The sequence below is a fragment of the Branchiostoma belcheri genome, unplaced genomic scaffold, assembly GCF_001625305.1.
Source record: "Branchiostoma belcheri isolate BF01 breed outbred unplaced genomic scaffold, Haploidv18h27 scaffold16, whole genome shotgun sequence".
Lineage (NCBI taxonomy): Eukaryota > Metazoa > Chordata > Leptocardii > Amphioxiformes > Branchiostomatidae > Branchiostoma > Branchiostoma belcheri.
This window is the reverse complement of record NW_017803046.1, coordinates 2511733-2539516: the sequence shown is the minus strand read 5'-3', so window position 1 is coordinate 2539516 and position 27784 is coordinate 2511733. Positions and strand designations below refer to the sequence as shown.

General features: G+C 42.1%; 2 protein-coding genes across 2 annotated transcripts in view; both read right to left on the bottom strand.

Annotated features, from left to right (window-relative positions):
• The window catches only part of LOC109465905 (GTPase-activating protein and VPS9 domain-containing protein 1-like), a 26421-nt gene extending 5444 nt beyond the window's left edge, over positions 1 to 20977 (bottom strand). The window contains exons 1-22 of the mRNA XM_019763392.1: positions 20856 to 20977; positions 17511 to 17974; positions 16504 to 17142; positions 16109 to 16195; positions 15639 to 15770; positions 14978 to 15188; positions 14339 to 14505; positions 13712 to 13820; positions 12994 to 13337; positions 12337 to 12525; positions 10517 to 11716; positions 7654 to 7747; positions 7302 to 7410; positions 6668 to 6900; positions 6152 to 6257; positions 5857 to 5991; positions 5342 to 5532; positions 4909 to 5023; positions 4330 to 4468; positions 3949 to 4094; positions 3494 to 3616; positions 78 to 179 (exon numbers count right to left, since the gene is read on the bottom strand). Of these exons, the coding sequence (XP_019618951.1) occupies positions 78 to 179; positions 3494 to 3616; positions 3949 to 4094; positions 4330 to 4468; positions 4909 to 5023; positions 5342 to 5532; positions 5857 to 5991; positions 6152 to 6257; positions 6668 to 6900; positions 7302 to 7410; positions 7654 to 7747; positions 10517 to 11716; positions 12337 to 12525; positions 12994 to 13337; positions 13712 to 13820; positions 14339 to 14505; positions 14978 to 15188; positions 15639 to 15770; positions 16109 to 16195; positions 16504 to 17142; positions 17511 to 17909 (4970 nt within the window). The 5' untranslated portion in view covers positions 17910 to 17974; positions 20856 to 20977. The remainder of the gene's footprint in view (positions 1 to 77; positions 180 to 3493; positions 3617 to 3948; positions 4095 to 4329; positions 4469 to 4908; positions 5024 to 5341; positions 5533 to 5856; positions 5992 to 6151; positions 6258 to 6667; positions 6901 to 7301; positions 7411 to 7653; positions 7748 to 10516; positions 11717 to 12336; positions 12526 to 12993; positions 13338 to 13711; positions 13821 to 14338; positions 14506 to 14977; positions 15189 to 15638; positions 15771 to 16108; positions 16196 to 16503; positions 17143 to 17510; positions 17975 to 20855) is intronic.
• Positions 20978 to 21344: 367 nt separating this feature from the next.
• LOC109466072 (amiloride-sensitive sodium channel subunit alpha-like) lies at positions 21345 to 27758 on the bottom strand. Its single transcript, XM_019763674.1, has 4 exons — positions 27625 to 27758; positions 23341 to 24348; positions 22472 to 23147; positions 21345 to 21746 (listed from the first exon to the last, which is right to left on the bottom strand). Exons 2-3 carry the CDS (start codon positions 24285 to 24287, stop codon positions 22763 to 22765), a joined length of 1332 nt encoding a protein of 443 aa, XP_019619233.1. The 5' UTR covers positions 24288 to 24348; positions 27625 to 27758; the 3' UTR covers positions 21345 to 21746; positions 22472 to 22762.
• Positions 27759 to 27784: the final 26 nt, after the last annotated feature.

Sequence of the window (27784 nt, the reverse complement as noted above, 5' to 3'; positions counted from 1 at the left end):
CTGTCCAGTATTAGCAATTTGCCGTTTCCCTGACAGAAAAAAGGTTCAAACCAAACATGTTCGCAAGAAGTCTTACCTTTGAAACGGGTATGCAGTTACTTCTGCTCACAACTGTTGCTTTCAGTTGGTTGTTATCCCCATATGGCGATGCTAGTGTCGTTCCAAACGTGCATCCTTCTCAGATGTTTACGACAAGACTCGGGCGTCCTGCAGATTGGGTCACTGAACCCCCCACTCAGGGATGGGAGAGGCCCAGCTGGACGATTTGAATTTTGACAAACACTTTCCTCGGGGGTGTGGCCTGGGTGTTGTCGGGCCAGCTGATTGGGTAGCCGGGCATCGGGTGAGGTGACGTCGACATGCAGTTGGCGCGAAAAACGCACACCTGATCACAATCCCTGTTACAGGTATCACAACAACTACCAGAGGGACCAGTCAGGAGAAAATCATATGCGGGACATACTGGTTTTTACGGCTAATCTCAAAGCAGATGTTAGGACGGTTTTTCTGACAGTTGCCTTGATGAAGGACAGTCAGAAAACCCGACTGGCCAAAAACTATTCATACTAAATACATCTGCTTGCAGATGTAACGCTTCATGTAACTTGTAAATGGTTACACCTTCACATATTGACCAAAGCGCGCCTTGCAAATCCACCACTGCCAGACAAATGTTAATATAAACAAACGTGTTCTTTCATATCAGAGGGATCGACAGCCAACCGACTTTCTTTCATAACCATAAAGTTTGGAGGCAAAACTACAAACTGCACAAGACAGAATCGTTCAGCATGGTAAGAATATTATATAGATAACATCACAAAAGCCATTTTTGCACATTACATAAGCTGTACATTTGACAAAAGTCCACAGAAATAACAAAAGTACAGCAAAACAGGTCTCATTGCATCACATACAGATGTCACAAATCATACATTGTTGGCATTTCAACTTCTTGCTTCATATCATAGCCATAATGTTATGTCAAACTATTTACAAATCTAGCAAAGAATATTTTCATATTCAACAAGGCTATGAAATAAATTACACATATTTCAGATTGTTTCAAACCGTTGATAATATAACTACAAAAACATTGCAGACATTCGAATGGTGTGCGCTCATTTTTAAACAACTCTAATAATCAGATAATATTACAAAAGCAGTTAATCATTGTATACAAAATCTGTTTCAAAATGTTTTTTCTCGTGTTCATGCTGCTGGAAAATGTGTCCGGGAATAAAGTCACAAGCTTCACATTATCTATCCATTTCTTTTGTCTCGACCATGGCTAATTTTGTCATCATCTTCAACATGAAAGAAAATAACTGTACTGCCCTTAGTGAACTATCTATGACTCTTAAAGAACATATCCACTTTGTTTCTTTTTTTTCAGATTTTGATAAAACAATGCATGTACATGTACATAATTTATCACCCTTTCAGTCTACAGCAAATCCAACACAATCATTGGCTAGCATACAGATTTTTGTCTGATTAAATTTCCTTTCCTTCTTTACTTTACTGACAAGCATTCTTGCTGCTTTCAAAAATATTTCTGGTGAATGGCTCAAACTCTTCTTTCTTTTTTTTGTCATTCTTTGGTTTGTAAAAGATGGTTGACACCTAGCCAGCACTAGCATAAATGTATTGACCATACAAGGGCAACATGTCCCAAGGGTAACTAGTATCACATATTATGAAGTAGAATGTTTTGCACCATTTGTGTATTAATATGCATGGAGTGTACTGAAACGTCTAGTTATAGAGACAAAACCATCTTCATTTGCATCATCATCTATAAGCACAAAGATTTCCTGTCCGTCATTTCTTGTGCCTACCAGTATATCTACTACTGTGATCTATTGTCCAGTGAAGGCCACAATTACACAGAAAAACACGAATACCAGCAATGACAATCATTTAACCCACTTGTGGTACTACTGTATACATTAATGTATGTACACAAACACAATCACTCATTGGAACAACGTACATGTACATCACCATCAACACTATCTCTAACTGTACAGAGTTTCCTAGCCACACAGAGGTTCTTCTTTGTAAAGTACTGTCATAGCATGGCACGTTGAACATTTGCTGCTGTGACGTGGTCTTGTGCCCTTGCAATAGCCCACAAGTCATAGACTATGCACATGTGACAGTTTCCAACCAAGTCAAACCTGGATACAGGGGACTTGAATGGATGATAGAGCAACTAAAATGAAGTTGTTATGAAAACCTGTTCCTTACAAAGGAGGAAGATGACACAAAATCAAATTTTTACTTCATGATTTCTAGAGAAAATCTCTTTTACATGGTTCACCTTTTAGTTTACTTATATTTTAGTAAGCAAATACACAAATTATGATTGGCAAAATAATTATTGATACAACAAAATACAGTCTACTTGATACAAGGCCAGCCAACAGTATTGGAGAAAGATACTTCATCATTTCATATCTCTTCACTCTTGGTGTTCCAAGTATTGCCAGTAGTCTCTCAAGTTAATTTTCCCCATAATTTGACATGTCTGTACAATTCTGATGGTCTTTCAAAGTACTTCTATTCAGAGTGGCTCTATACACTAAAGCATGGGTCTGTTAAAGGCCACAATGTGATTGAGATTGCTACATGTCTGCCTTGCTTAGTACTAGCGATTTCAACATTTTATAACTTGATTGATACAAGTTTTCATGGCTTGTTAAATAAGTATTGCCCACGCTTTTAACATGAGAGCATTACTACACTAACTAGTGTACATTGGACCTTTTAACAGTTCATGTGTATATAAAGTATGCTACAGCTGCATAGCCAAACTACACAGCACAACAGGAGTTCCTACATGTTCAGTGTCTCAGACATTCAAGTAGGTAAAAGGTTTCACTGTTTCATACTTTTTTTACAACACATTTCTCATCGTTGCTACTGACCATAGAATTTTGATAGCAGCACCAGAACACAATGTACATACACACATCACTCACTTCCACCTTATCACAGTCCCTAATAGTCTCACATACAGCAAGTTGGTTACAGTGTGTACTGTATTGCAGAGGTCTGTTCTAAACTGTCTCGTAAGGTCTTACATGTATGGTAACTGTTTACATAATACATGTAGCTACTATTGATACTTCATGTACATGTATGCCAATATTCATCTGTTATACCCTAAACCCCTACATGGGATTTCAGAATCAGCTCCTTCTTGCGATATCTCCTTCCTCTCTTCATCTTCACTTCTATTACATAACTTTGTAGCACAGCTTTCTTATGGACAAAACAGGAAGAATTAGAAGTGCGTGTTTAAGGGGTGGGGGGAATTGCACTGGAGGAGATATAGAAAAATGTGCTTAAATTATTGATCTAAAAAGTTATTTTGCACAAATACTTGCTACTACACTTCTTCCCAATTCATCCTTGACAACTTTTCATCATCTGCAACAGTCTGCCTCTTCCAGGGATGACATCATTTCCTGTTGGGTGACATCACTTCCTGTCATCGATGGTCTTGATAAATTCCACAGCTGCGCTGAACTGCATCCACCAGTAGGACTCCTCCCCACTCAGACGTGAGCCGTAGAAACTGTTCACGTACTGGATAGTCGACAACAAACTGGAAAAAATAAGAAGCAAAAATCTTACAGCTGAAACTTTTAAGGACAAATACACTAATTTCAGATTTGGTGCCTTTTAACCCAAAATCCTATTTGCAAAAGGTGATTCATTGGTTTTAGACATCAAACGTGAACATGTGTTTGTGTCAAAAATCACCCCAATAATGTGTACGGGACAGGTACGAATCACCTTTTGGAAACAAGATTTTGGGTTGAAAGGCACCAAAACTGAAATTACTTTACTTGTCCTTTAACTTAAGTGTACGTTTTTACTCACTCAATGAAATTTCAGTCACAAGTTTTAGGTAGCAAGCTAGGGAAGCAAGTAAACCTTGGTGGGTTGGCCATGAGTAGCACATAGACCAGAACTGGGGTGAAGTCGTCGGCACCAGGGACAGAGTTCTCATTGGCCATCTTCAGCAGGTTCATGATGATGTTAGAACACCGCACAACCACCCGCAGCTTGTCATTGGGTGTCTGTGGAGGAAGACAAGAAAGATGGTAGAAGCACACACTGTAGATGAACCAGAATGGAACATCTATTACTACAACTTCCTTCCATGCATTGTTGAAGTCAGTCTCACTCACTCACTCACTCACTCACTCACTCACTCACTCACTCACTCACTCACTCACTCACTCACTCACTCACTCACTCACACACACACACACAAAGATTCCTTAGGCTAGTACTTCTATGTTCTGTGTTTACCTTGTAAGCATTGATAGTGAGAATTTCCTTCTGTGCGGAGGGCCAGGGTGCCTCACGGCGGTACATCTCTGGCACCTGCAGGGCCTTGTGGCTGGCTGTCACCACCTTCTGTAGCCTCAGGATGTGGTCATAGAACAGTCTACAGGCAAACACAACAACATAGTCATAGAACAGTCTACACTACAGGCAAACACAACAACATAGTCATAGAACAGTCTACAGGCAAACACAACAACATAGCATCAACTCAAGGCAACAACTGCCAAACATAGAAGAAATTTGATAATATGGACCATCACATATCAGTGCTTATTTTGAATAAAGAAAAGAACATAATCTCAAGCCCATGTACATCTTTGTAAAATTGTATGCAAAGAAAATCAACTATAAAATTCCACCTCTGTAAGTTACATCAATGCCTATATCTAAGACATGGAATAAAGAGACTCTTTACATGAAACCAAGTGTTTTATTCAGCTGACGTTTCTGTAACCGTCCATCTCCTTCCATATCTAAGACATAATAGCAGTCAAACAAATAAGCCTCAATTAAATAAGTAGCATCCTACAAACTACTCACTGGTCTCTCATGATGTCTCCATCCCCGTTGGGATACAGAGCGTGGGTGTAGATACGACTCATGATGCTCCTCTCCACAGCTAAGTTCCCATCCTCTAACTGTGTGGGGGTGGCAACTGGGAAACATAGTCAACAAACAAAAACATCTTATTTACCTGCCTACAAGACATAGGCAACAGTTTAGGTATTTCTATCAGTAAAATTGGAAGAGGACTGCTAACAATAGCTGATGTTACTTGTCCCTCCTACATGTCTACTATCAGCCTTTTGAGTAAGGAAAAACATATAAAACCTTCAGTATAAAGATCAACTCCTTCATCTACATACTAGTAATGTTTTCCTTGACTTTACTGCTTCCTTTCCAGACATGTTATTATTGTAGCCACCTTTCTACAGCTCTAAAATGTATCTGATAATTCAGCAGGCAGACATACCTTGCCACATTGCATCATGGGACATGGCAACGCCCAGCTGATGCAGGAACTCCTCCACCAGGTCGGTTTTCTCGTCGGACGCGGTGAGCTCACAGAAGCGCTGGTGGAACGTCTGGATGTCCTGCTCTTTCTGCTGCAGGAACAGCCGCACGCACACCGATGTGAAGTACTTGTGGCACACCATGCGGTCCCTACAGGAATTGCATTAAATAAGTTGTGAGACCCTCATAAGGTAAAGAATTTAAGGTGCTCAATGCAGTTTTTCAAAGTCAATATTCTTGTCACCTATCTACATACTGAGTTGAAACAACACTTTCCAACGTATATTGACAATTGTGGAGCAAAAAAGCATAAAATCGTGACATAAAACAGCTTCTGGTAGGATCGTGGGCTTATTTTTGGGGTACCACCCAGAAAATAAAGGAGTCATCTTGGGACTTGCACTGTTTGCACTGCACTTGCACTTGCACAAATCACCCCCCAGTTTGGCTGGTAGAACCCAGAGCATGACGTACTTCTCTATCCTGTCCAGAAGTCTCTCCAGGTGAGCCTGTGTGAACAGCAGACCCTGTCTGCACCGCACCAGGTATGAGATGTACGGGGCTCGGCTTCTGTAGTCACTCAGCAGGGACGTCAGCAGCTTCTTACAACTGGGCAACACAGGGAAAGATTGTGCTAATCTTGTACAATGCTTTGAATAGTTATTAGTCTTATATAACACTTTGCCTTACACTGTACCACGTGCAATAAACTTTGACTTGACTTGACATTCATCATTTTCAAATTGTCCTGCTGAAAACCAAAACTCACCCAGTGTCGTCGAACTGCTGCACACATCTCAATGTCTCGTGCAGCTGAGCGATGAGGGACTTGTCCTGAAGGTTGATGGCCTCAGACAGCTGGGCCTTGAGAAATGCTGCAGATGTCAGATTCAAGATCATGTTTTAATCTCACGAATGAAAACAAGCAGAAAACCTGGTGAATGTTAAGTAAAAAACTTAAAGGTGACCTTCTATTATAAAATGTTCCACTGAGACAGTTTAGGGAAAACTATCGTGACTTTATAGAAAAACTTTAGAGAAAACTATTGTGACAGAAACCAAATTAAAAATAATTTCAAACTTCTGGCCATAATCTTATCTGATAGCCTTAGAAAGGAAAGCAAAAGTATCACAACATTCTTGTTAACAATCGGGTTCATTGTACTTCCCTGTACATAATAGATTTACTAACTCAGTAACTGTTCCTCTTTTGGCAAATGTTGAAAAAACTACAATGCCAAGTATTGTAATATGAATGTACAAACAATGTGTACAAGGCACTTACCAGTGAGCTCGTTCTCCTTCATGATGGTCCCGTCCCCGCAGCAGTACACATCAGCGATGAAGCTCATCCTGTTGGCGCGGATGTACACGAAGTTGGCGAGCCAGGGCAGGGTGCTGAAGTCTGCCGCCCCCAGCACCAGCCGCAGCTTCCGCTTGGCATCCTGGAAGGAGTAGGACGTCTCCATGGGCGTGTCTGTGGGCGTGGTCGGGACCATCTGGTCTTCTCCCATTGAGCTGGGAAATGTAGTGGTAAGATTAGCTTCTCATACATGTACATAGTAGTACTGACTAGTAACTAGGTAGTGAAGAAAAAAGAAGAAATCATTGAGGTATATGTATCTGTATAGTTGGTATAACCACCTTTTGGCATAACACACCAGCTTCGCAGGCACGCAGCGCAGCGGCAGCTGGCTACATTACACCGATTGACTTGTTACACCTAACCCTTGAACATCTAACTCTAGGCATTGTTTAAAGCTATCTAATGTATATATAGACAACATGCACTTCTCTTGCATTTTGGTGCATTTTGAAACATCTTTGTTCGCACCATTTCTGGACAGAATCTTACATTACAACATAATGCAGAAAGTATGTGATTCCACACTAAGAACTGCCACACATTATGAGCTTACCTGCGTTTGGATGACAGGTCGTCGATGTTATCATGTGGGGAGGAACTGATGCTGAAGGACTCCTCACTAGGCAGGGTGCGGTATTTCTCCAGGATGTCTTCTGTTGTGTCTGACAGAGAATAAACAGGTAAAATGTAACAGGAGTCAAAGGAGGAAGGAAAGTCCACTACTTCTTATCATTTTTCCTTCCCAGGACTTGAATACTTTTTTCTGCATACCTCTACTGTTGTAGGTAATATAAAAAAAAATTACCTGCACAAGACAAATTTTGACTATCATAAAATATGAAGTATGAATCATACTAAAACAGAAACCATTACCATTGTTTCTTTTATACTTTATAGGAAGGTACCTGGGGTGTGATCTGTCTGTGTTGTCTCTGAATCACCAGCGGACATGTCTTTGTTCATGGTCCGGTACTTGTTCAGGATGTCATCAGATGTAACCTGCAGGATATACACACTATAAGCTATATTCCTATAGACATTGGTACATGCAGAAACATATAATGGTCTCTTAAATCTGCAAAATTCAATACAATATCTATTTTCTACTTAAAAAGTGGCTCACAAAATATATACAGTACAGTTTAAACTCAGTAAGAAAATATGGTTTTGTTACTTTTGAAACAAAAAGGAAAATCTGGACTTGAACTGTCAGTACCTGTGGTTCTGTTGTCTCATCCACAGTGGGAATAAAACCTGGGCTCGGTGATGACGACTGTTCATCACGGTCAGTTTCTGACACTTTCTTTCTGCTTCCTCGTGGACCTAACATGAGCAACAACAGACTTGTGTAAAGTTCCACAAGGTATAAACAATTCCTGATAAAAGAGGCAACAGTATTGATGATACAACTTTCATCAATAGAGGATTGGAGAAATATAGTATAGTAAGTAAGAAGAAAGGAGTAAGGGACAGGTTAGGATAGATACCGGTAGTGTTAATTATATATATGTAGATTGAACATTTTCTGTCATTCTTTTTTCTCTCAAATAATTTGGTTCCCCCTCCCCAATAATTCTTCCTGAACTGTCCCTGACAGAAAGACAGTTGAATACTCACCTATTACTGGAAGAGCAGAAAGGAAAGTAATAGAGAAACACACAAAGAAAGAAGGACACAGGTTTTGAGTCACTGAGTTCAATCCAAATTAACAATGACAGTGAAAATGCAGCATATTAATATGCGCAAAGTATACAGTGCAAGTGTGTAGAATAGAGTACTAGGAAGTAGAGGGAAAATGTTACAGAAAGTTTGGAAGGTAACAGATTCAGGAATCAACTATGTATCATAGTGTAAATATCTTTGCAAAATATGACTATAATACAATTATGTAACCCAAACAGAGTTTATAGAATCTGCATAAAATGTATTAAGTGTATCATCTAGACAGCCATATTGCTTAAAACATATCATTGATCTGTGTTAAGCAATTCTCTGTAATATACAGTAGTAGGCTGTATATACATGTACATGTAAAAATACAATACAATAGTGCTTACCTTTAAAAATGGCTACTTTCTTCTTCCACCATGACCTGCCTCTTTCTGAACTTTTCCCCTCCTGTAAGAGTGACAGCACAGAATTCAGTCACCTTTAATACAAGCTGCAATATGTTTTCATATTGATGGCAGATTGAAGTATATTGTTTGGATTTGAAAAAATAACCTTTTTTCACATGTTAAATTTCTAAAACGTTGCTTTCATCATTTTCCTCTGACCATTGTCAGAATTACCTTTCTTGTTAATGGTTTACTGTTAAACTCCACAATCGAAGCATTCATTTTAACAATTGTCATAAAAAATGCAAAAAATGTCATTTGAAAAATGTATAAAGACTGTCACAAAACATCGTAACAACCACCTGCATGCATCAAATCCACCAACCTGGGCCCACAAGAAATGGAAAAAGGAAGAAACTTCATATACATGTACATTCCATCATTTGCAAATGGGGCTCATTTCTAGACTTAAAACATGCCCACCAAAACCTGGTTTCCATCCATTTATACATGTAGGTGACATGTTTGGCAAATTGCCATGCTAACATAACAGCCAAGAAATGACATAGAGCCAACAATGCTGGTTTGTAACATGAAGCATGGTGACTGGTTGTTACATTTGATATTGATAGCACAGGTTTAGTAGGGCTATTTAGGCAAAGGCCTAAATAGTCAAGTTGGTAGCCGTATTTACATTCTCAAATGGCCCCACAGCAAGAGGAAAAAACAATGTGTACATGTATATAATACATGTATATGACATGTATGCAGCAAATGATCACTACTCTAGGTGATTTCTTGCATGCCAAAGTAGGGTACGTGCCCAGAAACCACACCAAGAAACACAGGCAATCATATGAAGAATAGAGACTTTCAAAGCACACCACCAAAGCATGCAAAGGTATGTACACAACTGAGGATGATGGTACAACATGCTGCCAGGCCCAGTGATATGTATATCTACAGACCTTAGATAAGCTACCAGAGAGACCTCGGCCTGTATGCTTCTAAAGGGCAGACAACAGGGAAAAACATCACTGGTCGCTGTTCATTAGTTAGCCATGAACTACAAGCACAGTACAGATGTGTTCTAAGTCTACTTCATACAGGTTATTTTAGTGCATTATATTGATAAAGGTGCAAAGATCACTCATGGCTGTGCATGGAATGAATTCTATAAGTCTGAAAGAAACTACATTCAGAAATGTAAGGAAACACAACAGCATTAAACTAACAATAGTCAGGGTTTACACAAATTCAAGAATGTCATTCTGTATGCAAAGTGTACAGTTCAGTCTACAGTTAACAATACTGAATTTTTTCACACACAAAATAAAATGCAAAAATCACACTTGAGGTAAGTTATGCAAATTGTGTACAGACAGTCATCTTTCCATCTTAGTCATTAATGGATATAAAAGAATTGAAAGGCAGAATGAAGTTTAAATTCAAAAGAAGTATGCCTAATCTATATCTATACCTAAAAAAGGAAGCTATAGAAGTTAGCTTTATCTTATTTTATATGCTTTTTTCATACACAATTATCAGACTACTATCTACATGAAAAAGTTTTGTCTCCAAAGCAGAAAAAAATGCCTATCACAACACGACACAACACAAGACTACCCCTTAAAGTTTTCTCTTTGTTAGTAAGAAACCCTGGAGTAGAACAGCTGTAGGAGGAAACCACACAGTTCTTTGTTCAACCAACCTTTTCTTCCCTGTCCACGACAGTCAGTGAGCTGTCAAAACTGATGGATTTGGATATGTTTGATCTGTCGTTGTAGCCTCCACTGACTGCTAGTGACGTCCCCATCCTGCCGGTGTGGCCGTCCGCTCCGGGACTACTCGTCGCTCTCTCAGCTCGCGTCTTCGTAAAGAGCGGCTCGAGCGGGCGCTCGATGGGATGAGGACCGGGCGATTCTGACCCTTGCTGCAAAAGTTGATCGTCAAACGAGGAAGCTTTCCCCAGTCCTCCCACATTATTTTCTGTTACGATGTCCACTACTTTTGTCTTTTCTCGTTTGGGTCTTCTCTTGATGGTGCTGAAGCCCTCGTTATCGTCGATTTGGATAAGCGGCTTGTCAAAGTCAGGACTGTGTACAGTGTTGTTCAGGTCTCCACTGTAGGAAGAACTTGTCTGGCTTCTTCTGAGCTTAGTTGGAGAGTCTGAGCTCGACGTGTGCCTGACTTGGGCATAGGAAGCAGTTAGACTAAGAAGATTCTCCTCTGATTTGGAGGGTGACAAAGGGGATAAGGACGACATGGAACTAAAAACAGAATCGCGTAAACTGTCTGCAGGGGTTGTTGCTGGGGCATCGTCACTGGGCGTTGGAGCAAAGGGGTCAAAATCGTCAAGCAAGGAGTTTCTTTTGTCAAACGTTTCAAAACCGGTTGCAACTGAACTTTCTTGGATGTCCTTTAAGGAGTTTGACAGTCTGGCTCCTAGAGCCTCCTTGGCATGTGACAGGCCTCCTTCAAAGTCTCTGATGATGTCGGGCACGTGTCGCTGCTTGCCTGGTCCCACGGGCCCGTTGACAGGATTGCGGAGTGCGATAGGGCGGATTTTGAAGCGTGCTCCCGTGGACGGGTCCTGACACATCTCCGGGGGCGGATGGAGGGCGGGAGCGTGACCTCTCCTCTCCTTACTCTCATCAAAACTCTCCACCGCGTCTTGGAACTCTTCTGAATCCTGAGACCCCCTCCCTTTGGGACAATCCTCTGGGAAGGGGCTGCAGCTTTTGTCAAAGCTTTTCTCAGAGCTCTTGTCAGAGACCTGGTCCTCGGAGGTTCTCGGGGGGTTCTCGCTGTCAGTATAGGGGGTGCTAGTTCTGGAACGAGGCTCTCCGTCAACCCCTCCGGCAGCCTCCTCATTTTTCTCTGCTTCCAAGATGTCCTCTACACTACCGGACTGTAAGAGACATGGAGGAACTAGTCACTTTGACCTTTCTTCCTTCTGGGTTGAATTCACAGTTCCACAGACAATCACCCACAAAACTACTTTAACAAAAAGTACATTGCACAACACACCACAACACAACACCAAAGCTAAATCTACAGGACTGGTAGTGTAGTGTTTCTATGTAGGACACCTGTTAGGACTATGCAAAGAAAACACATTCAGTTTCTTCTGGCCATGTATTTAACATGATATGCTCAGTAAGACAGACACCACAACACATGTACGTGGTATGTACATGAACGAAGCAATATTTTAGACCACTTCTATATTACCATCTACTACACACCATGCAACAATCCACTACAAAAAACATGCAGTGTTTCTTCTCTGTTCCCAAATTACATTTTGTCTAATACAATACCGCTCTTGAGTCACACATCATATTACTGTGCTGACCAACTAAGTACTACATAATATGTCTACAATCTACATGTAAGACACCACTTCTTGCAACACACATGCAACATCACACAGAAAACTTGAATTTTTGGTTCATCAACACAATTAAAGGCTAAAGCGCTACTTGTATTTTTTTTATAAATCTACTGTGATGATTGTGAAGTTGTTACCTCACTCAGCCCCACCTCCACCTCACACAGTCTCTCCTCCATCTTCTGCTCGGGTGGTTCTGAGTCGCTGGCGAGCACGTCCACGCTCCAGGTCTCACTGTTTGTCTCCGAGATGTCCACCTCCAGCAGGTTCTCAGGCAGGCTGTCCAGGTGGGACGCTCCACCCTCCGCACCTGCACCCGAAATTTCCTGTAGAAAGACATTTCAGTCATCCAGTGATACAGGAAATCTACATGAACATGTGGTGGTGCAATCAATCATACAGTACCTGACATAGAAGAAGAATTGTACATGGTTCGTGTATTGCATGATAATTGAACACAGTAATATATGTGTTATATGGCAACTATTGAACATAGTACAAAAAGAAAAGAGTATAAAATGAAAATCAACATCCCAGTTACTAAAACATCAAGTGCATATTGTAAACTGTCAAGACCCATTTTAATGACATAAAATACATAAATTACGTTAAAGATAGCTATCAAGAAATGATGAAAGCAATCACTGGTAAAAGGCTTTGCAGAGCACCAGCTATTTCTAATGAACGGAAAAAAATGAGTGAGTCTATGTTGAATTCGAACTATCGAAATTCAACACATTTTAAGTCCACACAGTTTAACACATACAAGCAAAATGACTTAAGGTGCTGTATACCTGTAACCTCTCCAGTGGGTTCCCCTCCGGTGGTGGCTCTGAAGCGTCACTCGGTAGCACGTCCGTACTCCAGGTCTCACTAAACGTGCTGTAGGTCTCACACGGGTCCCTCTCCTCCGTGGTGGCCATCCCCATGTCGCGGATGATCTCAAACTTACGCAGCTTCTCGTCGATGTTGTCCTTCGTCGTCCTCTGCTCCTTCTCCAGGAAGTCCAGGGCGTTACGTTCGCTGGGGTCGCGACCCATGGGCTCCGGTCCGTGATCGCTTTCCAGCGAGTAAACCGAGTTTCTGGTGGAGGGGCCACCTTCAGATGTGGCCTCCATGACATCACTATTGTGGGCACCTACAGACAAAAAGATCACAAGTTTACACCAGGATTCAGGTAGTTCATATATCTTCCCAATTTTCCTACCCCAAGACTATAAAAAAATCTCCTAACATTTCTCTCTATCCAGTTTAATGTCTTTTTTTCCCCTTCAAACTGGGGGTAAGATGTGCTTGCATCAAGTGCAAGTGATTTTTAAGCAAGATTTTTTTTTACAGCTGGATGCCTTTCCTAATGCCAACCCAAACCCTAGTAGGGCGCAGGATCCCTCTTTGTGCATATATATTTGCTGACTCAAATGCAATCAACATGTGAATATTTACAGTAGAAATTATCATTATTATAACAGTAGAAATAAAACAGTAAGTCATTGTAGAAACAACTATCCTTACTTATGGATATTCCAGTAAGCTTGTCAGATTGTCTGTCTGAGTCTTTGCCTCCGTCGTCGAAGGCATCTCCACCAGCAATGGTCACGTGGTGAACAGTGGACCCAAGAACCTGGAAAGGGAACAAAGCTTCAATCCACTATCCAAGCAAAACTACAGTTACAAAAACTTTCCAGTGTTAAAATCTCAGCATACAAGTCTACAAATTTCCAGAAGAAATATTGCTGGATTACGATCCCCCTTAAAGGCATCCAATGTAATTTCAGGGTAGCAAAACTGGAAATATTCTGAAAAAGGCAATCTGTATGATATTGACACATACTATCCCACATTAGCACATTTGAATCAGTATTTCACACTTTAGGTATTTAAAACTGCAGAAACAAGTCCAAAGATAGAGTCCTTTATTTTCTGGCTGGTACCCTAAAAATCAATCAAGGTCCTTCCAGTAACTGTTTTTCGTTAAAATTTTGCTCCATAAATGTCGATATAAGCAAATTGGGTCAGTGTTGTTTCAACTTAGTATGTAGATAAGTGACTAGAATAAGTGACTAGAATATTGAACTTTGAAAAATCTGGTTTCCAACCCCTAAAAACTGCACAGAATGCCTTTAAAGGTCCTCAACACACCTTGGATTCCGGTAATATCCCAGGGCACTCGTTGGAAGCATTGCTGAGTGAGATGATGAGGACCTCCTCAGGAGGAGGAGTCATGACGACTTCTGAGGGGGCTCCAGCTGAGTCTGCCTCTGACTCGCTGGCAGTGGTGCCTGGCAGGCGGGCCTTCACTCCCTTCACTGAAATAATCGATTAACTCATGTTGTAGGTTGACATGAGTAAAATTTACTTAAATTGTACTACCCTGGTACCCATGTAATAGACTGCCAATGACTGCTACACTTCCACACATATATTATACATACCAGCAAAAGAATATGTCACACCATAATATTCTTTCCACTTTAGTAGTTTAATTTCTAACACACATGCACAGCCAAGATGTAATGACAAGTTTGTGGATTACTGGAAAATAACTGGAAAACACAGAAACACACACCCATGCACATAGCCATGCACGCACACATTACAAATGCAGGTTATGAATTCTTTTAAATACGAATAAAAGGATAAGGTTATTCTATTACTCCACACATTAATCATTATTCTGTTACTTTAGCAACTGTACAAGCAATTGCCAGGGCCTTGTAAAAAAAATTACAAACTATACTTTCAAAACTATTTGCCTATATAAAGGAACAACCTACATACCCTTTCCGAGGATGTTTTTCTTGGCAGACATGGGGGTGTTAGGAGGGGAGGTGACGGGGGTAGGGGTAGGGGTGACGTTGGCACTGCCGCTCCCCACCGAGGGGCCGGTGTTAGGGGGTGTGGAGATGGGCACGTTGGACAGGATGGTGTCCAGCTGCTGGGTGTCCAGTGGTTCACCGCCGGCTGCCTTAAGGTCCCGCAGGAATGACACCTGTGGTAACAACACAATCTCACTCAGGTGCTATTTGTAATGTACTGTTACAACTTACAATAATACAACTTTTTTGCAGTACTTTTATATACACGACTTTTGCTGTCACTTCTGTACTGTAACTCACCATCGCCATGAACAAATAATTCGCTGACTTATTTTTACTGCACCTGTCGCCACCGCAAACACATAGTTCAATGAACATGTCCATCTTGTTCAGACTGAGCACTTTTGCTACTGCAAACATTAAGTGATTCACAGTACTTCATTTGCAAACTCATGCCCAAAAGCTAATTGCCAGGGAACACAAAGATATTGTAGGAAAAAAGAGGTAAAAAAATTGTCTACTCCATAAATCTAGCTACTGTTTCTAGGTACTTTGTTCTTATTAACAACATCCATTATTAATCATAGAGTCTGAAATAAGAAATTTAATACACAATTACTTACCAAACAGTAAAGCTCAGTTTCTGTGATCAACACAGCACTTCTCCCCAACCCCGAGAGCTGGGAGGGGGCAGGGGGTGGGGTGTCATCACATGACCTGTCAATCACTGCATCCAGGAAGGTCGACATGCAGCCCTGTAACACAACCAATCACAGAGTGGGACTGTCAGAACATACAACCAATCACAAAGTGGGACTGTCAGAACATACAACCAATCACAGAGTGGGACTGTCAGAACATACAACCAATCACAGAGTGGGACTGTCAGAACACAAATGACATTGTACAAGGATGAGCAAATACACAATATAGAAGTTATTTTTGAGGTACATGATGTATGATAAAATTATCTGATCAGAACTTTGAGACTAAAAAAGCCCCGAAAGACAGTTTTTCCAACATTTCAAAAGTGACTCAGTGCTCCATAGTGTAGGTAAAGGAAAGGTCCTCTATTATGTTACTTGATACTTACATTGTCAAACCTGGAATATAGTGGTTGCATCTTTGAGTCTGCATTCTCTGATGCAGACAGGGTCAACACCTGTAGGATCTGGGCAATCTGGAAAAACAGCTCAGGTTAGGTCACCATATCTCATCTAGTAAGAATACTATCTTTTTATACATAAATGTCCATCATGGATTGACGAATATCATAATGCCATGAGTAAGAAAAAAATTTGGAAATAGTGGTTCAATCTTTAGTCAGCAAGTGTATATTCTAAAATGTTTAGACTCCCAACCTAAACATAGCTGTATTTTTGGAAAGAGGTGTGAAAATATGTCATGCTTCATTGTACAGGTACTTCCTCTTATTGCCCATCAGCCTTTGATAACACCCATAAGTAATGACTCTACATAATACCCTACCTGCATCAGATTGAAGCGTGCTGCGTCACTGATTGGCACGTCCCAGATGATGCCATATGGCTCTGGGTTCATGATAGCAGGACAGATGAAGGAAGACAGCAGCAGGTCTGCACACATGGCCCTGATGTCCCCCTCCTCCACTGTCCCCACCCTGTTCATGTGCTTGTGCAGCTGGGACACAATCCAGCACAGACTCTGTGGGAAGCAGTACATGTTGGCTTTAATACTGGTGATGAACTTGTTACAGAGGCTGACCAGCTGGCTGCTCAGCTGCTCCATGTGGTCCTGCAGCTTCTGCTTGAACTGAGGCGTTCCTCGGTCCCCGAACCGTCTTTTGATCTCCGAGGGGGAGAATCTCTCCAGCGCCGCGTCCACGTTGGTTTCCAGGAAGTAGTCGTCCTCGGCGAGGCAGGACATGATTGGTTCGTGCAGGGCGGCGGTGAGGAAGAGCTTGGCAGTGTAGACCGACTCGGAGAAGAGTTTGAAGACGGTACTGAAGGCACAGGAGCCGCGGCGCAGCAGGCGGCGGGGGTCGTTGTTTGTTGCTAGCTGGAGCTCGATGAGAGAGTGGAGAATCTGCAGGACGAAGTGCTCGTCTTCTGGCATGATGCAGCCTCCATAGATGGCAGACACGATGACCTGGGGAGAAAACCAGTAATTCACAAACTTCAGCAAGGCGATTCATCGATGAATCATTTAAATGTGGTGCCATATACCACTCTCTCTCTCTCTCTCTCTCTCTCTCTCTCTCTTGGATGTTCATCGTCAAGCAATGATAATGTCAATGGCATCTAATAACATGTTAAATGTTGATTCTGAATGATGAATAGTATACATATGGCTATAACAAAAAAACTCAGCCAAGACATAAATGTACCTACTAACTAGGTACTGTGTGAATGCTTAAAATCAATGATTGAGTGAGTAGTTCAATAGTGTTTCCTATGCCTGTAATAGTACCCAGCATTGCAAGACACCAGTGGAACACAAACATAACAGAAACTTACCTGAATGATGCCTTGTGTTGTTTCTAGGCTGAGTTTCTCCCCACACACCAGTGTCTGTGCCACCAGCTGTGGAGCCTCCCTCAGTGACTTAAGGAAGTCCCCATACAGAGTGTCCTGGTAGCCCAGCACCTTGTACCCGTCCATAAACTTGACATTGTCCAGGGAGTTGGCCTTGTGGCAGTACTCAGCAGGGGTGCCATGCTGGGCGTGGCTGGACAGGATCAGACTCTCCACGTTGGCGCGCTGTTGTTTGACGATCCAGGAGGCGTGGTACAGCCTCTCGGCAGCGGTGATCACCTCCTTGTGGAGACGTTGGAGGGAGTCCTTCTCGGCCGACACAAACAGACGCTCCTGTTTCAGGTGCTGGGCCAGCTCCAGGAGTTTCCCGCTCGCTGCCATGCTACTGTGAGGGGTGTTACTCTGGAGAAAACTTGCCTGGCATCAAATGGGCATTGTCTCAACTACTGTAAAGGAAACAAGAAAACATGATAAATATTCTAGCCTTTTAGTACCATGTACTATTTAAACATTGCACATCCTAGAGGTAGCAATAGATCATATTGGAATGTTAAAAATATATCATGGCTTATCACATACAAGTGCATGTCAGAATAAGACACATTGCTGTTGGGAAATATAACTTCAAACAATCCTTAATTTTCATAAACAGGAACAGGATATATGCTCACAAAATATGCAGGTCACCCGCCCTGGTGATATCTGGTTATTTTTGACAGTGCTGTTTAGGTCTAGATTCAAGAAATATTCAAAATTTATCCTTTTTGCCTGTATATATTTCTCGATTTTGAGCTGACCTTTGTAATTATCTTCAAATTCTCTGAATTTGACAGCTGATATCCAGATCATATCCTTCTGATGAGTCCAGCTCAGTGACCTAAATCCATCCACAATGCCGTAATAACCTGACCAGAAATACATAGTAATCACATTTATTCTCAATTGATGGCCTATTCCAACAGCTATATGTGGGCATTTCAAATTAGACAGTGATGTATTTAACTGATTGTCAGTGATTGATAATACAGACTGACCAGTTCTTGGAAGGCACATGCTTTGAAGGATAATGCTACATTGGAATGACCTGATTTTTGCTTACTGCTGCCTTTCAAATAATTTTTTCATGAAAGTTATTACAAAGAAATTAATACATATATCTACAATCTCTAGAAATCCGGGAATGACAATGATACAAGGACAAATGATTAAACACTGATCCCAAATAAAGAAATAAACAAAATGTACACCTGTGTACATACAATGTATCCACCATTTGACTGTTATTCTAACTAAAAGAACTTAAAAATGCCTGTCAAGAGAATGTGAAGGATTGATTATTTATAAAGGAGCCAGTCCCTGTGGCTTGCACCAGTCAGTTCTAATCAGAGTCATAATCTTATCAATATACAGTTACACCTGGGTCTGCCGTATGTACGTGTGCGAATTTTGTGGCTACATTTTTCTACAGAAGGCAGACTTATACAGCCTTTACAATTTTGTTGTTGTACTACCAATTTCATTGAAATTTCATTGCAATCTACAATACAGACTACATTTGCACATGTACATACATCAACATGTAAGCTTTGCTTTTACTGATTCATCTTTAATTTGTGCATTTATATTTTGTAACCATTTTCACCCTCTATTTTTGGTTTCTAGTACATTTTGTAGTAAATGTACTAGTAATATCCCCAGTGTAATATAACTAACTGATCATACCACTGATCAATGCACTGGTACAAGTTTGTTGCCATACACATTCTAACACTACAGTATTGACAAAATCATAAGAGGTAAACACCACCCTTTGAAAAGTCAACAAGAGCTATGACTACATACAAAATATTATCACAATCTCTGTCCAGAGCATCTTGAGTTATGCTTGTAGTATGCACAAACACACAGTGTACAGACACAAACTGGCACACACACACAGATACACCCAAAACAATTACCTCAGTTAATGGAAGTATAATACCCATTTAATATTTCCTACGGTTTCACCTTTGCCCCACCTAGTCTGCCCAGCAGACTGAGGTTATTAAGGCCTTATGTCTGCCTGGTTGAGTCAGCACTTACAGTTGTCCTACCTAAGGGGAAAGTTCAGTTCCCAATGTTAACTCAGACAGTAATGTTTGCTCCTGTGTGACTTGTTTCACCTCTCTTACTTGTTTATCAGTCAGGGATCAAGCAACATGATTACACTGCAGATGAGACTGTTCCCCGGGGGGGGGGGGTACCAGCTTCTTTGATGCAGCACCAGATGATGATATATTTGTGCCAGTTTCCTATTACTCTAAGAAAGGATTGAAACAACCAACCCATGTACTGAGTTCTTCCTAAAACTTGCCCTTGCTTTTGCAGTACAAAAGTATATTCAAATTTTCATCACAAATTTATAGTAGATATTTATTCATTTTCTACATTCATTTATTCAGCTTGCAGACAGTGGTCACTACCCCATAATAACTTTAATTAAGATTCTTGAGTCTACATTTCTTTCTTACGGTAATACCTTCTACCCTACTGTCTAACATATATGCGTCAACAGCTCACCTCAGTAGGGCCAGGGTTAAGGATTGATTTTTGACCTCCCAATAGATTTTTCAAAACAGTTTTGTGAGGCAAAGTGTCTGCTATTAGTACTAATGAGAAGCTAACATAGGAGGTCTAACCGGGCTTGCTAAATTGGTTTCCTGGCATTCAGACTGGAAAGGAAAGGCCATTTTCGATACAAACTGAAAGTTTGGGATGAATGCCTATTTTCATTTCTTGACCTGATGGTACAAGTTATATCATCACTAACTACTGCTGACATGAGTACTTTCCTACTGTTAATTTTTCTCTTTCTGGGGCTAAGTGTTGAAGTTAAATACCGTGGTAGTACATTTGTTCTGTACTGTTCAGGCAATATGAAACGCTGATGACGGTAATGATGATGATAGTTAAACAGAGACACCATTTATGTTTTTTAGCACTATACTGTAAGTGTAACGTCACTGCGTAGATCACGGACACCCACTACCAGTACTAGTGTTGCTACCTAAATCTCCTTTGAACCACTTTGTCCACGTGGACAGCAGACCCATGCACCACGTAACTGCAGCTCAGTCCGTGTCAGGAGCTGCCAGAGCTCCACATTACTGCCTCATGACTCATGGTTTGGTCAGGATCAGACCATCTGATCTAAACCCCGCTCCAAACCACAGCAGCCAAAATCACAAACCGGCTGGAAGAAGCGACACGAAGATGCCCAAATTTCAGCACTTCAGCGAGTTTTTGGTGATTTCAAAAAATGCAAAAGGGGTTCTAAGATGCACTTACTGTGTTGGAAGTTGGCTTTCCGCTGTCCCTGGGCTGTTTTGGAGGGTTTAGAGGTTAAACTGTGGTCCTATCCTGGGTCCTCCTCCTACTCACGGTCGCCATGTTGTGTTTATCCGGCACCTTCCCAGGATGCACTGCGCTGAACAAATGAGGCTCTGATGGGGGTTTCGTATATTATCAGTATCGGCAAGTGGCCTTGACCATCTTCCGATTTTGACGATTGCAACCTCATCCCATGGTCTCCGAGACCAGAAGTTGCCTAGCATTGTAAAAAAAAATCCCCTGTAAAAATTTCACTATCAAACTTATCTTTCGGTTCTTAATGTTTGTTGTTGGATGGTTAAAAATCTCCAAGCAGATATTGGAAGAAAAAATCGTAACGCTGGAAATGCCGTTTGTAAAAAAAAAACAACATCTGTTTGGAAATCAGTTTATTAATGATTCATGCCTACACGTAATCATTTACTGTAAGTAATCACTGCCATAAAAAGTCAGGTAAGATTGCAAACACCAGCTTCACTTTTATTTAGGTAGCGTTATTCACAGTACACGTTAGTCACCAATGCCAGTAACCGAGCTTAAACTGTTAAAGTAATATTCACTGGCCACATACAGCGGTTCAAAGATTCTTACATTTACCTTCAACATTAGTCACATATAGATATATTGTTTCCATAATTCTCAAGTAAACATCATTATTAACAACAACAACAGTAACGTTACAGGTGGCACAAGAATAGAAGTATCCACAGAGGCTACGAAACATTCCATTTCATAGAAGATGCTTTCGCGAATCAGTGGTATTTGTGTTATTCTTGTATATTCTTCAGAAAGTCTAGCTAAAAAAAGGACTAAATTAATGACTTACTGAAATATCCCTATGTCCTATAGTTATGGGTTCACCACACCACGAAGTGGTGTGGTGAAACCATATTGCTTTTTCTGATGTTTCTTCTCCTTCTCCTCCTCCTCCTCCTGCCATATCTTTAAATGGATTCAGCTTCTTCATTTTAGGGCCTAAGGTCCTGAAATTTGGTATGGAGGTACAGTGGGCAAATACCCCTAGGCGTTTTTTAAATTATTGTGATACAGGCTTTTAGAATGGTTTTATTTGAGTTTTTTGGCTGTGTTATAGCAAATGTATTACTGTGTTAGTCTGCCTTGTTTACCACGTTTGGGCATGAGTCATCAGAATGGAATGCAGGGCATCAACCAATAGGCATGCAGCTTTCCTCTATACTTCTTGCTGATTGGCTGTTGGGATTTAACTTGATTAACACCTGCACAGAAGCATTTCCATACTGACAGTATGTCTGTATTCAAGTGTTTTGGTAGGTATTTCAAGCTTTCCTGCTCCAGCATTGGAATGCCGGGCATGGACGTTTTTTTTTTTTATTTTGAAAATCAACAGTTTGCATTATGCAATTAAAAATCCTAACCAATAAAGTAGGGAATAGCTATCCAACTGTTGTTTTAGTTGTATTTTACTTCATATTATAGTTATATCAATGTAAATCATTGTTTTCCCTTGTGTTTCCCATTCTTTCCCTGCCATGTCGTAAAATGTGGTGAACCCATCGCTGTATTTGCTCCAAAGCAAATATTGGCCTTTCTAGTTAATACATATTTTGTTACGCTATAGTATTACACACTAATTAAGTTAAGATTATTACCGTAGTATGCATCACCTACAGATGTCTAATAACGACATTGTCTTTTACGATCTAAGCTGTCATATTCAGTCGTGAAATCACTGCAAGTCCTTGATTACTGGTAAAATACATCCCATAAATGGTTATTCCATACTTATATGATACACGCACACACACACACAGGGTAGTCAGCCCTAAACCCTCGTAATACACCAGAATTGCCATACATAACGACATTGTGTTCGATTCAGTGGACTAAATGGCCTTGTTTCCACCGCCCTCCCCACAACAAGCTCGAATGATCAAGACAACCAAGTAACCGATCCCAATGAGGATCAGCAACAGGGCAAGCCACACAGCGATGTCAAGTCCGATATCTCTCATCAGTTTATTGACCGGGTAGGCTGCACGTTCGTCCACCTGTTGGGAGGTGTTGTCGAGGTAATACACCTGTACCTGCACGATGTTTTGTTTGATGATGCCGCCGACGTCAGGGAGGGGAGTGACGTAATCCAGCTCGGGGATCAGGACGTTCTCGGGGGCCCAGGGGGATGACGTCATGGCGGTGACGTAAGACTCCTCCCTGCAGGGACGCTTGCAGTCACAGTTATCCCGCCAGGTGGCACCCTGTTCGTAGTACCTTTGAAGTTTGTAAGAGAAACATTTGGCGTTTGGTTATTTTTTGCAGTCCTTTCAGATATAGAGATGTAGCTAGAGCTATGTTACGCGTAGTACATATGTTATAAAGGTATATCCTGGACTGGATAAACCGTCTATTTTTTAGCAAAACTTGATCAAAAAAAAGTAGCTAGCATAGAGCATTATCTTGTTACCTTGATCGGCAGCTTTCCTCGCTGGCGGTACACAGGTTGCCGCTAGTTGTTCTGGGATCGTCCAGACAGCCGCAGTTCTGCAGCAGGGTTTTCTGCAGACACTCTTTCCGGCACGCCGCCAGGGAATATCCTCCGGGGTACAGGGACTCTGCGTCTGTGTCCTGCTGACAGTCGCCGAAGGGAGCAAGCATGCGGTTGTTCACAGTCTTCCTCAGGCCGATGGCCGCGCTCTCTCCGGCCCTGACGACGATACCGTCATCCTCGGGAAACGCTGTTGTGTTGGCGGGATGCACAGTCACGGTTACGCCGGGCTGCCGGCCGAAAAGGCCAACATACTCGGCAACGTCCGTGTACAGTGTCATGGTCAGTCCTTGGCCTTTGTTGGGGGAGGACACTTTGAAATTAGCGTTGAAGGTGAAGCAGTTGCCAAACTTGGCGGATTGAAAGGTGGTAAAGACGCTGGACAGGTCGCTGGACACGCACTGCCGCCCGTTGTAGGAACAACTCATGACGAAGTCGCTGAGCTGGTGGCCCAAGTTCGCTATGTCATCCCTGGACATGCCGACGAGGTCTCCGGTCGCGCGGGCGGTTCTCCTGTCCTGGTACGCCGTGTTCAGAATTTCTCTGGCGGCTGACGGGTTGACGGCGCCGCTGCTGGTGGAGGCGAGCAGGTTCTCCACACCTTGCCGCACCTGCTCGTCTGTGTCCAGGAGGGAAGCGTGGGTCGTTCCGGACAGCGCCGCCTTGCGGATCGGGTTGTTGTTGCACACCGTGACAGACGGGAACGGCTGAGACTGCACGGCTATTTCCCTGGACTCCCGAGTAACAGGGTAGCTCACATAGAAGGAGATGCGGTCGGCGATCTGGTAGATGCAGATCCCGAGAACGGGAATGAGCAGAATGAAGAAGCACACCCAGAATGCCGCGGGTGTTTTCCTGCCTGCCATGTTGGATCCGATCGTGTTTCCTTGTAACTTGGGGTGGACTCGGAGGTCAGAAGCGTCAGCTCTGTGCATCATGAAAAACAAGAGAGAATGAATGTTTGGTAGAGCGCCGTCGCATTTACCTATATATAAACAGACATGCGCAGCAATTAGATCAGCAATCGATAATCTGTATTAACAACATCATATGTGCGTCATTGTTCATAAGCCGATTTGCACTGTCAGATATTACTAGTCATACTTATTAGAATAAACTGTTAGTATCTACAACAAAGGTAAATTGACGGCAAACCGACAAGAAAAGCCATTAATCTATCAAAATATTTCTAGTTTAAACTTGCTGCATTATGCCCCATGGTCTTATGCGTTGTTGGTTTGTTCATCATCGGACTATTTGCTACCAGCGGATACATTTGTACTCCAGTGCCAAGCCTTCAGTCCACCAAGAGGCCTGGTAGAGGGTATCCTGTACCCTAGTCCTGATAGGATGATTGCCTTGTGTTTCAGTGAATGCTGAAATGACTGAATCTGGTACAGTACTAGTGTAGATAAAGTCAATGTTCCATCGCACCTACCTGTGAATTTGTGTGGACTTTTGCCGCAGTGTACTGTGGTTGATAGTCTTTAGCTTTTATTCAGTTACAAAACCCAAACAGTGAAAAATGGATATACACTGTAAGCCATGGTGATTACATTAACATCTAATATCACCTTGGAGTCCAGATCTAATGTACATTTGAGCATACATGAGAATTAATAATTCATATAATAATCGGGTTAAAACGCTATTAGTGACGGATCACAGGCGGCTTATGTTGCTGTCAGAGAAAATTTGAATTTCCCTACAGAGTAACATCCCAGAGGCAAGCCATGGTCACAAACAAGACACATACTACGTTAGCCGGTGATGTTTAGACAAGGGGAACAAGAACGACCATATGGAGAAACTGAGTCGTCGTTGAAAGTCTTGAAATGAACTCATATGATATTATACTTGGTATTTTTTAAACGCGGTTGCTGTGCAGTTCAGACGTCCAGCACATCAGATAAACGCATCGTTGATAACCCAGTTAAAGCTGTAAATTCTGAGCAAACGCAGATGGTATCAGCCAGCACTCATCGGTGAAATCAAGTCAAAGGTCGGTGTCAAGACGGTCACTGGAGTCTGATTTTACTGATTTGTTTGTGGCACGGGACCAGATGAACTGTCGACGTCAGATTGCAGTCAAAGACTAGCCTCCAGAGCATGCCAAAAACTGGAGGTTTTGAGGGTCTTCAGGGTCTTTGGGAGCTTTTATGCGCTATTTTCTGATTGCATATAGACAACAGCCGGCCTGATTGAATTACCCCCGTTTAGAACTGGGCTAATAAGAAAACAGCCGAAGACCACCAAACCCCCAGTTCTATAAGCCTGCTACGGAGGCTAGTCTAGTCAAAAACAAGCTACGGCTGATCTGGAAGTCATCAGGGCTGATGTATTTCCTCACATGCTCATGGCAAAAACAGTCGTTTGACTAAACAGTGTACAGTACGGTACAGATTTTGTGAAGCGTATGGCTCCTTTCGTTATATATCGGAGTGAAGGGCGAAATAACAACATAGCCGAGCCGCCCGAGCGCATTTCGTTCTTCTATTTCAAACGGATGTCTATCTATTTCTGTCAGGAATCTGACCATCAAACCAGCCATGAGTTATGGAAAAAAAGAAGTTCACCTCCACTCCAAAAGTACAACCCGTAGAACGTTGACCTCTATGACTAACAACTTTCCCGGATGTACAGCCTGTCGGTCGCCAACCTGTTTTTCTGGCGGGGTACCTGAGGGAGGGAGTTGCCGACCTTCTCCGGTCTGTAGGACGTTCACCCCTGTTTAGGCTCATCGGAATCAACATCCCCGGATGTGATGCGACTCATAGTCACCGGGTCTGACAGGGGACTGTCCTGTAGGTTCTTCACGGGTCTCATCTTGCCGATGATGTCTTCAATGGAGTCAAGGACGGTCACTTGCGAGGGGTCTTCAAGGGGGTTATCACGGGTTGAGATATCACGGAATCACAATCTTTCGGACAAGCACTGACTGTTACACTAATGACTTTCTTTGACTGTTGGATGTACGACTTCTGCAGCGCTTTCTGTGTAAAATTAAGCGGCCCTCGAGTGTTCGAAAACGAGCCGATTAGCCATGTATTCTTGGAGATGAAATCCTGCCCGTGGGGCCCGATGGTCAATTGGGAAAGTCAACAGAAAGTGGATATCGTTTCCTCGTTGGTCTAACGATGGCGAATTAGCTGCAACACTGTTGCAGCTAATTCGCCATCGTTAGACCAACGTTACACTTAACTTCAGCTGACCTGTTCATTGTCCAGTCATAAGGCTTAATTTCGAGAATGCGCACATACATGTATTCATACGGCGTCAGCAGTGCAAACACCCTTCCGAATGGAAATGATGTTGACAAATTCTTCGCGGCACTCCATGCCTCACTCAACAAAAACATCGAATTCGAAGCAGTCACACAGAAGTACCCGGGTTTTCTACTGCTGGATTTCCGTATGGTCACTGCTGAAACCCCCGTAAATGCGCACATTACGCATTACTGAAAATTTAATTGCTACAGTACCTGACTTCTGCCTCTCTGGTGATTTGTGCCATTTCTACAATTCAAGTCATGTGAAAAAATAACAGCCACTGTTTCCAATACTACAATATATGACTAAAGGCAGTAGTTCGAGTCAAAAGATGGAGAGGGTTAGAAATACTAACTTGAGCGATGGCTGAGAAATTTTCTGGTCTCAGCATTATGATTACAGCGACGGGATACACAGGGCTAGTACCAGCTGACCCGCATCTCTCTCCTGCTGCTGATTCTATGTTGATAATGGTTTCCGCGGTCCGAGGAGATAACCATTCGAATCGGTTATCTGACTCTAACTATGTCATGTAAATGTATTTGTAATTGTATGTTGACGTATTGTTATGTTTTATGTACTCTCCGGCCTGGAAGAATAGCTGCCACCCTCGGGTGGGTAGCCAAAGGAGAGTTTTTCCTCAATAAACCTCAATAACTTAGTGATAACGTTGAGTAGTAGTTGCCATGTGATGGTCCACTTATCTCCACTCCAATAGTCGCAGACAGCTGCAAGCTGTACTATTGTGAAGACACCAGGGATCTAGTGGGCAACCGAGCGAAAAGGCTCAATGCAGTCACGTAGTATTTAGGGCCACTTTCCACAACTCTGCTTGAAAGTTGAAGCTATTAAACAAGACTGTATACGTACACAGACGCATTAGTTTAAACTCCCACATGAGACGTCGTTTTAGCTATAGTTGAACATGACTTACCTATAAACCCTACGTCCGTGTGCCTGTTTACAGCCACCAGCGACGTACTGTTGTCCGTACTGGAGCTCTCTGGTCTTCCGCTTAACACAAGGGTCTTTGTGGGGTTTACAAAAACACCGGTCACGGGGCTCAAAGGCGAGTTGTGTACTGCGTTTGCGTT

Excerpts from the sequence above, each read along its gene's own strand:
- LOC109466072 (XM_019763674.1), bottom strand. The coding sequence starts at position 24,287 with ATGGCAGGCAGGAAAACACCCGCGGCATTCTGGGTGTGCTTCTTCATT. Across the intron at positions 23,148-23,340 it reads GAGGAAAGCTGCCGATCAAG|GTACTACGAACAGGGTGCCA; the intron begins GTAACAAGATAA and ends CAAACTTCAAAG.